The 14,032-nt window shown below is 37.1% G+C and overlaps 1 protein-coding gene across 2 annotated transcripts in view; it reads left to right on the top strand.

The window, feature by feature from the left end:
• The first annotated feature begins 122 nt into the window (after window positions 1-122).
• Window positions 123-14,032, top strand: part of efnb3a (ephrin-B3a) — a 38,488-nt gene continuing 24,578 nt past the window's right edge. Inside the window, exons 1-2 of one of the 2 annotated variants that reach the window (XM_058788668.1) lie at window positions 123-598; window positions 1,260-1,415. In XM_058788668.1, the coding sequence (XP_058644651.1) occupies window positions 1,267-1,415 (149 nt within the window). In that variant the 5' untranslated portion in view covers window positions 123-598; window positions 1,260-1,266. Of the gene's footprint in view, window positions 1,416-14,032 lie in introns of both variants that reach the window. The other variant, XM_058788666.1, reaches the window with a different exon arrangement.

Genomic DNA, 14,032 nt, shown 5'->3' with positions numbered 1-14,032 from the left:
TCCACAAACTCTCCTCCCCAACAGCCATCAACACGCGCGCTCACCACAAGCAGTTGTTGCCATGTCCGCTTATTATAAGCAACTAAAAATAGCTTTTTATTATTTAAAATTTAAATATACTATTGTACTTAAATGTACTATCTATTATTTAATAAAATACTACTTGTGGAAGTTTGTAATTTAGACATTTTTAATCCAGACTGTATTTATTTTTCTGTATTGTTAAATGAAATTACGGAGTTATACAGTGCCTTCCCCATAATTAATGAATAACTACTACACCTTTAGAAATGAAAAACAGAGCTTGCCAATTTCGGTTAGGCTTGTTTTGTCAGACCAAGTTGCTTGTTTCTTCTGAGATCTGGCAACAATGCTGCCGGCGCGCGAGTCAAAGCGCGAGACTTTGCAGAGCAGCAGAGACGCGGATAGAGCGAACGGCGCGCGTTGTATCCATGGACTACATGAATATCTCGTTTCTTGTCACCAACGTTTCTGTGTTTGTTGCAATAGACTTTTACCGATTACTGCCACTTACCTTCTTTCAATGCCCTAAACGGGTTTTGTTTCTTGTTTTTCTTGTCGGACTGTAATTCATTGGGTAAGTAAGTGCTGGTGGACATCCCCACTGTTGTTTCAGGACTGGGACATCATATTTTCGTGAACATTTTGGATATTAGATGAGCGAAAAGTTCTGGACCTTTCATTTTGGACGCCAGAGGCGCGTTCTTAGTAGGACACAACTTAAACACTTTTGTCCGCCGAAAAAAAATGAATTATTTGTACCGAGTGGATGTTAATTTTTCTCAACGGGAGTAAAAATACAACTCCAAGTCCTTGACAGAAATGCTAATGCTGCGGTTGATGGAGAAACATTTCTAGAAAATCACCCGCAGTGGACCTGGCGCCCCGCATCAGTCTGCGTGCGCTTCAAAACATTTAACTTCACTCCATGTACAATCATAATATTGTTTGAAATTCATCCCAAATCAGATTCATACATTGACCATATGGCTTTGCCTTCTCAAATTTGACAATTACTTGGGACTTTCAGTTGAGGTCATTGACTCCTTTGAATGGAACAAAGGAGGTTGATGTTTCTGAATCTGCTTTCTTTTACAAACATTCAGAGATTTGTTCTCCGAGTCTTTCAGATGTGGATGTTGCGGTCACACCATCTCCTCAAGCTCAGAGGGATCTAGTGAAGTTCAGCCCTCCACCAGTCTTTTGTCTCTATTAGGTCCCATTCATTTGTCTTGTAGGAGGAACATGGGAGTCCAGACAAGGGGAGCCTGGATGGCTATGGCGTTCTCAGACTGGGTCAGTGGATTGGGAATTCTCTTAATCTTCCTGATGGAGAGTTTAGCAGTGGATGCGACCAACATGGAGCCAGTCTACTGGAACTCTTTGAACAGAAGGTATGTTGGTGGTTGACATAAAACTCATGCACCCAGATACAAGTTTTTCAACAAGTTCAGTCTTCTAAATACTTTAAAGGCTTTAAGCGTCAAATGCCTCCAATTAGAGATCTCTATAATATAGTTTAGAATAAATTGTAATATTTGTCAATTTGCATTCGTGCATATAATCCTAGCATTAAACTAGTTGGAACAGAATCTTACACCATAGAAAAATGATTGTAATTACATTTTGATTTTAATTCTTTTAGTCAAGTTAATTGTAAACCGCATACGGGATCCTGGAAAACCTAAAAATATAATTCAAAAGTGTGATTTCTATAGTCAATATCAGTTTTTGTAAACTGAAAAAAAAAAGAAAGAAAAAATTGGTGTAGAAAGTTTCACAATTAATTACAAAGAAACTCCAGTTAACACACTGAATTAAACTTGAAATTTTGTAAAAAGACTGATATATTATTATTTTCTTGTAAAATGTACTCCAGTATTTTATTTAATTTTTTGTAAGTGTAGTTGTTCTCCATATTCTGAAGTTTTTTGTCTAGATGTTTTTTCAAGTATAATTTCTATAAAATGATTTTTAAAATTCACTATCAAGCCATTATCCAGCTTTGAAAAATAATTTAAAAATTCAAGGAAATAGGTCAGAAAGTGTGGGAACTATGTACATATAAACTCAACCCCAGTTGGGACAGGGGTGACTTTGGCCTGGGACACAGTCTAGTTAACGGTTTGGACAGACACACTCAACTGAGAGAGACAGGGGGGCATTTTCCGGCTGGCTGCCTCCCGATTATGGGTCGCGTGCATGCCCTCCCTAGATAAGGCATTCATGCTTCACCCACACTGACACAATCTGCAAACCCATGCAAAGGTCCTTTGATTTTTGTCTGTGCTGAGGATGCTCTCTGAACAAGAGGAAAGGAGAAGCCACGTTATGAAGAGTGTAGACCTTGGGTGAGAGACTGAATCAGGAAGTCTCTCAACCCTGAGAAGGAGGTGAATGAATAAGTGAAAGAAAAAATACTGGTTAGGCAACTAGGCAGTTGGTTTGTTTTAAAAAAAACTGCCTCTGAGAACTTCAGAGCTTCACACTGACAGACGGATGGTAGAGAAATATAATTAGAGAAGACAAATAGATCTGAGGTGGAAAAGATAAACATGGTTGGCAAAAACAGAGAAGAAAATAAAGATTAAATGTATGCTGAGCCAGAGTTTCAACTTGTGAAGTAGAGAGAAGGAATTGAGGGGTTTGTGCAGATAAAAGTCATATATAAAAAGTGATAGAGAAAGTCATTCATCCATATGAAATAAATGTTCCTCTTATATCTGAAAAGGTCAGCGTGTTTACTCACACGCCGACAGCCACATCTCTCTCAGGTCATCTCACTCTCTTTTCACTCTCTCAGTCTCATTTCATCATGCACACAAAGATGCCAGAATGTTAATTAATATAAAAAAGCTTCATGAATAGCTTTCTACGGCAATGTGTTGATGTGTCATTTGTGTTCATAACCTGACGTATAGATTGCATGAATCTGAATGTTCAATGAGAAAAAAATGGTAGTCTGTGACATGATGTTTTCCATCAGGAATTGATTGGATCATGACATGACAAAAATGGAAAACACGACCGAATGCAAGTTTATTGAAACAAGGCTTTGAAGGTTGCCTGGCAATCGGTTAATTTAACCTAGTAGAACACAAGTCAGGAGTTTTCAAACTGGGGTAAGGAACCCCGTGAGGGCTGCAAGGGGGTGCTAGAGGGTCTGTGGAAATTTAAAAAAAAATTTTTTAGGGTTAAGTTAATTAATTGTTAAGTTAATATGTTAACATTAAATATGAATGAAATATATTTATAACACAAAAAAGTACAATATTTATCTTTAAAGTGAAGAAATAATTCTGAAATTCATTTAAAATGCTTGCTGTCAGGTTTATACATTTAAAGGGTTACTCCACCCCAAGATGAAAATTTTGTCATTAATCACTTACCCTCATGTCGTTCCAAACCCGTAAAAGCTTCGTTCGTCTTCAGAACACAATTTAAGATATTTTGGATGAAAACCGGGAGGCTTCTGACTGTCCCATTGACTGCCAAAGAATTAACACTGTCAAGGCCCAGAAAAGTATGGAAGACATCATGATAATAGTCCATCTGCCATCAGTGGTTCACCCGTAATTTTACAAAGCTATGGGAATACTTTTTGTACGCCAAGAAAACAAAAATAACGACTTTATTCAACTATTCGTCTCCTCCGCGTCACCGTAGCACCATTTTGATTTGAACAAAAACAGCGTATCCGTGTGGTGCAGCTGACACAGAACAGCATACGCTGTTTGCTTTCAGTGGATACTCTCCAAAATGGCGCTACGGTGACATGGAGGACTGAATTTTATGAATTTATTTTCAATTTCATAAAACACTTTTTGCAAAACACAACACATAATTCTCTATGTAACACACAAAAATCTAACAGGAATTAATAATATGGCAAAGGTGTTTGCAAATGTTTGCTTTTGAGATGTGTTTGTGATATTTTGAATGCAGTGCTTCATTTTGCAAGAGATGCGAGGCATTTTGCATTTTGTGTGTGCGATTCTTAGATTTGTGTGTAAAGTCTTGAAAAAAGAGGCAAAGTTTTGAAAATGTGTTGAAAGCAGTTGAAAAAAACTAATACAAAGCAAATATTTTACAGATAATATATTTACATTGGGTTTTGTTACAGTAAAGATAATCATATTTTTGGCTTCTTGGGATCAAAAAGTTTGAAAACTCTGGCCTAATTAATGCCAGCAGAAAGAAGAAAAGCAACTTATCACTTCTATTAAAGATTACAAAGAATTTTTTTATTTATTTTTTTTCATTGATGCATAATTTACAATAAGACCAGAAACATTCATTAAAATGTAAACGGGGTCAGTTCTGATTTCATGTCGTTGACTTTAACCTGCCAACAGGTTAACACTCAAAGGTCTTGTTAAGTCATGTAGGACGCTGATGTCTGGAGAAAACCATTAGTATCTCCATAGTGCCTGTGTGGCGAGAGAAAAAATGCTGTTGAAACGGGTCAGACAGGTTATGGGATAGAGGGGTGCGTGGGAGGAGAGGAGTGGATTTCGGCCCCTCAATGAGTGTAATCAATGGTGAGCACAGACTGTCTCTATGCATCGCTCCGGGGGAAGTTGTTGTACAACTCTGTGCCTCAAATGAACATTAAATATTGAATCCTTCATGGCTCCCTCAATATTTAATGAATCAGCTGCTAATTGGAGACAGATAAAAGCTTTCTTAACTGGGTTAAGCGTTTCACATTAAAACATTTTAAGGGTAGGAAAAGATACTTTGGAAAACTGACAAGCAGAGCACAGAGCCTACATCAGGTCTTCAGACTTTTGACCGGTTTACTGTAGTGATTGATTGGTACTCCTTTGCTGAAAGATATTGTATAGAGCCTTTCTAGGGACCGAGAGCAGAGCGTGATTAAACATTGTTAGTGAAAAGAATGGATTTAGGGTTTGTAAATGTGCTTCTCGGTGCAAGGCCCTCCCACATCTCCTAGCCATTTGTGTGCAAGAGAGTGTTTTTTTGAAGAGATAAGACCTCATGGAAAATGTTACATTGTTAAAAGAGAGATTGTGATTGTGGCATTAAATGGACTGAAAATGGAATTGTACCACTTGACCTCAGTTTCCAGGGGTGCGAGAGTGGGAGGATAATCCTCTACACAACACCCCTCCATTAGTTCATCATATGGACTGCTCCATCATCAGACAGGCAACAAAGCCATCTGTGAAGGGATTACTACCTCTATACACACTTTCTCTCTTACGCTTTTTCTTTCCGGGGTTAATGTCTTTCTCCCTCTCTGTCACATTCCCTTCACCTATTCATCTTCTTATTTTTTTTTTCTCTCTTCATTCATTACCTCATTCTTTTGTGTCACTGCTCTCTCTCTGTCTTTCCCAGAGGATAATTTTATTGCTCAGAGGTTGCTCTTTCATAGCTCATAGTATCAGCTTTATCGCTGAGATTTATTCTACAATGTCTTTAGGGAAATACAAATGAGATAATTATTGATGTACAGTAAGGAGATTAGTCAGATACTTTGAAATGTTTGAGTTCTGAAACTTCCAGACTTGTGTGTAGGCAAATCTGACAGTGTGGTCTCATTAATAATCATATATTCGCAGGTAAAGTGCAGTTCTAGCACATTTTCATAGACCCTGACATGTACATTATTAACATATTGACAGCATGTAAACTGTAAGCATTTTACCTTTGAACAGCTTTAGAGACGTGCAAATGAAAAACTTAAAAAAATTGAGGAAACCCATTTCCTTAAAATTAAACTTGACAATTCACTTAACTTATTTTTTTAATTATCATTTACTTAATTAAAGCAACGGGTTTTCTCAATTTTTTTAAGTTAAGTCAACTTATCACTTTTTACAGTGTACATTGATTTTTTTTTTTTTAAATGGTTAAATATGTGGTTCAACTCCATTCAAAGGATAGCATTACACAAGTCTAAACTTTAAAATAGTGAAATCAGTGTGAATTATTATCATCACTGAATCATTTAAATTTGACTTTGTTTGTCAAGGGAAAATGTCGATATGCTACGTGGTCTCATAGGAAATGCATGCCTCTAAGTACTTTTCTGCAAAACTAAAAAACATACCTATACGAATCGCTGCAGTTTCCAGTTGAAATGAACTCTAGAGGCAGTAAAACTCAGACTGACTTTTATTCCTTTTCACACAAAGTATCATTTGCAGGTCCACAGTTTTGATTAATAAAGTCAAATTTTCATGCAATTACTTGAGGAATTTAATGTTATTAATTCAGAACAATTTTAACATGCTGCCACATTTGAAAACCGATACCTTCGAAGGTTGGCGTCACATATCCAGCTTCATAGGTATGGGTTTTCATGTTCAGTAGGTTTGCTCGCTATAGCTCACGCAGTATGGAGTTGTGCTTGAGAGGTGAAGTGCTCCGGTCAGAATCCTGTGAAAATACGGTTTGACAAAATAGGCCTGCATATAAGGAAGCTAAAATGTCACGGTTGCATCAGTAAATGTGTTTTTATATCAGCTTTGCTTTTGGTAACACTAGGTTTAGGGTTGGGTATGATGCACTAGGGGATATTTCCAACATGCTAGAGCAAAAAAAACTTTTAGTGACACGACATTAAACATTCGAAACACAAGAAGTTTAAGCATAAGAAGTTCTCCATTTACTCAATTTTTATTTTATTAATTTATTTTTTAATTATATTTTGTGTTTCTTTCTTATAAAGGCATTTAATTTACACTAGAAACCCTTGAACCTTCATAGTTTGACTTCTTGAGCGTTCAATTTCAGTGTTATTTAGCTGGACCTGCCATCTTCGTGATGAAAACCTCCTTCTCTTGTTTCACTCATATTTAATTTTTGGTTTCAAAGGTGCCTCTCTGGCATGCCTTCAAAGCCCTGGCATGATACAGGGCTGTGTGTGGAAAGCGTAATTACAGTTTTAAGATTACTCCGATGATGGTTCTGAACCTAGAGGGGAGGGGGTGGTATTACAGTGAATGACAGAGACGAGCATTGCGCTTTACATCATCTGTTAACATCGGCACCCCTTGTAAAACACAACGTTTATGATGATGACAGTGATTGTTTCTTTAGCTGTTGTTCTCTTTCGCTGCATGCCGTCTATGGATTGAGGCTATACAGGATTAGGGTTTTGATGTCATCCAATTTATTGGAAAAATCTCTCTCTTTTTCTTCCTTAGCCGTCTCTTGTTTCCCATCCTTATGAAGGTTGGATGAGCATTTGTTTCTGAAGGAACAATGTAGGTAATTGGCAGGCCTTATATGTGAATCACGAACAATAGATTTTCAAGAGAAACAATGAAGAAAAGTAAACAGACAGTGATGAGAACATGCATTTGTTTTTATAGACTAGATGAATCATGGACATCCTGGGTTTAACTCGCTGAAGTCTCATTAATAGGCCCAGACGCAATCTGCAGACTTCATCCGTGGAATTCTGCGGAATGGATATAAATGCGGTAAAATGCTTCGAATGGTGGACTCACACACTTCCGATCTGCCACTGCAAAGATGTGCGTATACTAAACAGGCCGCCGAACACTTTATCCACAAACTTTAAAAAGAATCAGAATTGGTTAATTCCCCCCTGGCTCGGTTCGAACATGAAAACAGAGAGCTGAGAGAAAGCGAGAGAACACATGAAAAGTGAGTTGGGAGTTATCCTTCTCTCCCTGTGCCCTCCCCTCCTTCTTTTCCAAACAAAGGGAAGGTTATTTTTAGTGACGTTCATTTTTAATCATCTGAGTGTTTGGAGCTTGATGAGTCTTTTCATGTTGGGCTGAGGAGTCAGCGGCCTCTGAGCCCATCGGCTCCCTGGAGCTACTCGACCGGACCACAACAGAAGACCACCCAGTAGACACATTTTGTGTAGAGGTACACAATATGTTACTGGCCGATAAATTACTTGCCAATAAATTGGGAAAATTACATAATTATTTTCAGTATTGCATCATTTTGTTGTAATGGGCCTTTAAGACCTAACAACTCTCAAGGATCAGAGAAAAGTAGTTCAGTTTTGAAAAATGGGGTTTTGGGACCTCTGCGTTTTTATTTTATTTTCTTGTTCTCCATTTATTTGTTTTCAATCACAAGGCCCCATCCTTTGTCAACACCTTGTGTCTGAGGGGTTTCATGTGAACCACTGTTCAAAAGCGTGGGATCAGTAAGCTTTTTTTTTTTTTTTACATAAATGTATTCAGCAAGGCCATATTAAATTGATCAAAAGCGAAAGTTAAGACTTAGAAAAAAACTAATTCAAATAAAAGCTGTTCCTCTTGAACTTTCAGTTAATTAAAGAATCATAAATAAATGTATCACATTTTCCACAACATTGAGATGCACACCTGGTTTCAACTTTGATATTAAGAAATGTTATTGAGCACCAAAATTCAGCTTTTCCATCACAGGAATAAATTGCGTTTAAAAACACTAAACGGTAATATTTCACAATAAATAAATGCAAATAAAAGCATCAGTGTTTAGGAGTTGACCAGACTGCATTTATGCAGTATTTCTTAATTAGCTGCTATATTTAAAAGGGTTAAAATGCAAAAAGGACAAATCTGCCGTTGTATCAGCCATAGCAAGCCGCTGATTGTTTACCATTATCGCCCCCCAGAAGTTCCCTAGTTTTAGGCCCTTTTTTGTGTTTGCATATGTATGAGTCACTGTGCATTTGTGGCATGCGGTTCTCAGCTGTGTGGTAAGTGGGTTTCAGTCTGTCAGAGTTCAGGAATGTGTAAGTTATCTCCAGCCCTTAGCTAATTAAATAGCACTGATAAGAACATGAAACAACACTCTCCGAGCCCTTAAGATAATCTGGATGCACTCAGCAGGTCTTGATGACTGTAAACTCCACACACACACACGTTTAAATGACGACATACCTTCTATTGTTTTCAATTAAAGCTCAATACTGCAGTCTAGACCAACATGGAATCAGATTAACCGATGGTCACCCCTATCATTCATGAAATTATACAAATTGCCACCCGTTGCGTGTTCTTTTATTAAACGTTTTACTTCAGTTACCGATAAGAGTGTAACACACTTAGTTCCGCTTAGCATATTTACCATGTTTCAATATGTTCACATTTGCACAATTTACCCTCTGAATCAGTGCAGAAAATAAGATAAAAGTCCACATATTCAGTTTAGACTTCACTTGGTATACACTAATCCAGACCCTAAAAGAAAACATTTTGAACTTTATTATTTACTGCATTATTTGTTTTAAAAGGTTTACTTTTAAGGACATTCAGGGTTTGTAACTCTTGGGGATGCTCACACACACACATGCATACACACGTTCTTAGAAAACGAGGGGAAGAGAGGAAATATCCCCAGTTTTGTGCAATTACTAAAATTAATAAAATAGCATCATTATATAAACTCTAAATAGAGGTCATTTTCCACATTGCTGCAGTGAGGTGAAGCGTAATCGGTGGTTCAAGTTTGTTTGAGTTTCAGCTGCTTTAGTGTGGCATGAGGAAACTTCAATACCTGTGATTCTGCAGTGGTGAATCAATAATGAATATGCCTTGTGAATTCTAATCCTGCTCTGTGACATTTACATTTAAAGTGCTTAATCACTGATTTGTGAGGGTTTATGTCTAGGTTGCAGAGCTGTTTTTTCTCCATGTTAGAATGTTGTTTTTTTTGCCTGTCTTAAATTTCCACGTAAATGAAGATAAACATCGGCATTTCATGCCGCATATTTCATACATAAAAAGATCAGTTTCAGATGGCGGTGTATTAAAATCAGAGTTCATGGAGCTCACGGAAAGAGCATTTGCAATACATATGTAGGCATATTTCACTTTGATTGTGTGTTTACTTCAGTGCAAAAGGAGGTCTGATTTGACTCGAATTTCAACCAAAAATCACCTTTTCCATGAATAAATATGTTTGCATAATCCACCAACACCAAACCGAGAGGAAATTTAGCATTGTCAGGCCTGATAACCACTGCAAAAAACACAAAATATTTGCGTTTTTGCTGGAACCACTAACAGAGAAAGACTGTCAGTTCTTTCAACAAGCAAAGCTGTTTTTTCCTGAGAAGAAATGCATTCAGCTCGTCAACTCGTGATCACATCACAGAGCAATTTTGACATGTTCAAAAGCCTTTGAAAAATCAGTGTAGTGTAGTCAGAAACAGATGCAGCATGTTACGTTTGCTTCCATCAGTAAATTGTATTATGCTGAGATTTGATTTTTGTCCTTTGTTATTCTGGGGTGGTCTTGGTAACGGCCGCCGTGCTTCGTATGTCTCAGCAGGGGTCTGACAGCTCTCTGATAGAAATGTCTTCCGTTTGGACCGAAGGAAAACAGTTGGGATCTGTAGGATGGCAGGATTTGAGGTTAACGTGTCCCTTTGCTTGAGCTTAAAGAAAACACGAGTAAGATGAAATGCGCCCTTGTCCTCTGTTGTGAAATTAAAGGGGCCATTTTCTACACTTTTGACTACATGTAGTGCTTTAGTATTTCATGACCATTTTCTACACTCTCTCTGACCCTTTTAACACTGACAGCAGTTTGCAGCAGCCAGAAATCATTCATTTACAATGAGAGTTGGCGATTTGAGGCAACGTGAGCTTTTTTTAGATGGCGTACATCAGCTTTGAAAAATGCGTCTAGAGATCGCTAAATCTGAATGCAGGAACCCGTCCTGTGTGAACGCTCCTTCAAGCTTGAATTTCTTATGGATATGATTCATATTTTATTAAATCACACTGACTTGTTAAATTGACAGCCCTTGTTTATTTGTACTTGTGAGTGGTTATGTGCTCATGGTTGTCAAACTTAATACTTAATAATAGTGTCAGTTTCAGATTGATCCATTTTTGCAGCTTAGTACATCTATATCGTTCATTGAACTTTGAAATGTATTTATTTTCGAAAGAGCAAGGAAAATTCTTTCTCATGCTGTGTCCAATTAAAGTGGTATAAAATGATACACAAATAATACATTTTGCGGTGTACATCATTTTTATTAGGGATGCACAATATATTGTTACCATGTCAGTTAGCTGATATTAGAAATTTGTTATTGTTCTCACTCCTTTCCCTTTTTTCACGTTTAGACTGCTGTTGTCATGATCTAACACTCACTTAAAGTTACATTTAAAAGCATTAATAATTTAATCATCAAATCATTACATTGTTAAATGTAATCTTTTGCGACTCTCAAATTTAACTCTCAACTCTCATAATGTTGTGATGCTTAGATTCACTTGAAGCATTTTAAGATTTCCTTGAAACTTCTCGGTTATACTCCTTTTTTTTGTCTTTGTATCTCAATTTCTGTCATTATGCACAGACAATACGCTCATCTGTGTTTGTCAAACAACATAATACACTTACAAAGATAATGTATGAATTTGAAATTATGATTTTCTTTTCTTTTCTTTTTTTGTCGAATTATCTTGCTGAAAACAAACTTTGGAAAGCCCAGCGTGGGCTCATGGGAAGATGTTGTGTTGATGTGAGTGAAGTGGAGGTTTGTTGATGAGCGAAAGGGGAAAAACAGAGTCTAGATTCAAAGCTTCCGACGGCCTTAGAAACTCAAGGGCGGCCCAAAGTCACTCCAGCTCTGCAGTGCAAGTGTAAAGGAGCCCTGGGATTCAAACCTGCCAATGAGAAGCATCAAACCAGCACAGAAACCCACAACGCCTCAGCATGTAATCAGGTCGACCACCTCTAACCTTTATCTAAACAGTGTGGGGTGAGTTCACTAACCAATCACAATCCAGTTTAACCAGGAAAGAATGCCAGATTGCCCTCCAATTAGGTAAATATATCAGAGACAAAAGGATTAAACAAGTCTGTATAAATAACTAAACATACAGACAGTCTGATGAACCCAGTTCATCTTATATGGTCAGAGAGTGTGTGTGTGGTCACCATAATTCACAGCCTCTGGTAAATTGCTTGGTTCGATGCGCAGCACAATGTAAACACTGAAGGCCTAGTGTGTGTTTTTCACCAAACAGCGATGAGTGAGTTTTTGTTTTGATAAATTAAAGCGTCTGATTAGCAGATTACGATATTTACCCTCAGTCGGATCCCACATGTTAGTAGCTAATGAAAAGGCAGAGATCACATTGACTTTTGTTGCATCTGTGATTGAGGCCTACACTCAGTGTGTTAATGGATATGTGTTGATCCACAGATCAGGTGCTTTTGCTCTCACATGATTCTTTTTTTTTTTCCTGACTAGGAAGCTTTTTTGGATCTATCTGTCTGTCTGTGCAAAGGTGTCTTACAAACTGTGGTGTGGTTAATTGGAGTTTTGCATGGATGTCTCAGCCTGATGGAAATGTCAAGCTTTGTACACTTAGCATGAGGAGAAAGGGGTCCGCAAAATACCTTTATCTGCAGTGGGGTTATTTGTGAGGTAAATTTTCAACTTCAGAACAAGACTCTGTCGCTGAATAGAGCTAAAATGTCAGTCTACTAAATGCCAGAGCTTTCTCTCCTCAAGAGGATGAGGGCATAGGAGCTTTTAAATGCTGTGTTTCAGCTTTGGCCTTGGTTTGACTGAGAATGTACTATACAATACCAAATAATTGTTTGTTATGCTCAGTTACATTTTTATGAAAGCGTTCATATATTTGGAAATTCTCTCGTCACATACACTTTTTGGTTTTCTATCAAGGTCTTCATTTTCTATAGATTACTTGGTTTTATACTAAGTTTTATTTATTTATTTAATTTTTGAACCCTTACAGAAACCTAACTGTATTTTTAGTTTCTCATTAAGACATTATTTAGTATTTATCAAAGGGATATTTCATCCAAAAAAAATATATTGTTTCAGATCCATATGACAGACATTATTCTGTGGGACACTAAAGTATAAAAACAAATTATGAAGACTGAGGTTGCCAAGCTTCTTCAAATTCTTCTTAACAGCTCATTTTTATTCTATTTCCTAACTTAAGAATAAAATTATGAATGTTTTGTAAATAACATTTCTTGAGGGGCCATTCACACGGAATGTGTTTTTCCTTTCCTCGGCTCTACTTCTCAGACTGTTATTTGCAAATGAGTATTATCTGCAAACATTACAAAAAGACAGACTTTAAGGTGTGTCAAAAAGACAGACTTTCTTATTTTCAATAAGTTGATCAGCAGGTCTTTGGAGAAAACACCATATTTGAGAACTTCATAATTTGTCTAAAAATTGCTCTAACATTCTTACAAATTTCTTGCCATTTCTTAACGTCTTTAAGAAGATTTTCCTGAATTCAGCCCCTGGTCTGAATGATTAATTCAGGTATGAAAATGATCGAATTCTCAAGTTCATTGACTCAATGATCCGGACACAGCAGTTAACATCTTGCTGAAGGGATGAATAATGACTTTGAAATTTCATTCAGTTTCTCACATAAAGCAGTTGTATGACCTCAGAAGACTTTGAATTGAGCGCACAAGTTGTATGAATTAGTTTTATGATACTTTTTGTGTCCTTTTTGCAGCTTGATAGTCTCCATTCATCACAATTCAAGTAGGCTTTTATTATCATTTCAACCATATACAGTACAGGCAGTGAAACAAACCAACGTTCCTCCAGAACCGAGGTGCAATGCAAAACAACATAAATGAAAAAACAATATAGATAACACAAGACTGATAGCAACATAAATTAACATCAAACAACAAATCCGTGCAGAAACACAAAGCACTTAAACCCTACATCATTTGAGCATAGAAAAGAGCGACCAGTACAGTTGTTCAAAATATCTACTTTTGTTTATTTTCATACAGGTTTGCTATTGACTCGTCCCCACAATCTAAGCAATTTCGGGTTTTACTATTGTAGGCAAAATGTTATCCACACATATGCTCATTTTCATCACATTGGCAAGCAAAACCACACATATGCCCTCTCACACACTCTCCTGAACCAAAGGGCATGCATGTTTACATTTTGAGTACAAAATGTATGAACAAAAGGGCAGTTTCAGCTTCAGACAGGCCTTGCGGTTTCATATGCACGTACACGCAA

The sequence above is a fragment of the Onychostoma macrolepis genome, chromosome 10, assembly GCF_012432095.1.
Source record: "Onychostoma macrolepis isolate SWU-2019 chromosome 10, ASM1243209v1, whole genome shotgun sequence".
NCBI classification, from domain to species: Eukaryota; Metazoa; Chordata; class Actinopteri; order Cypriniformes; family Cyprinidae; genus Onychostoma; species Onychostoma macrolepis.
The sequence above is the reverse complement of the archived record's forward strand: the minus strand, read 5'-3'. Positions and strand labels throughout refer to the sequence as shown.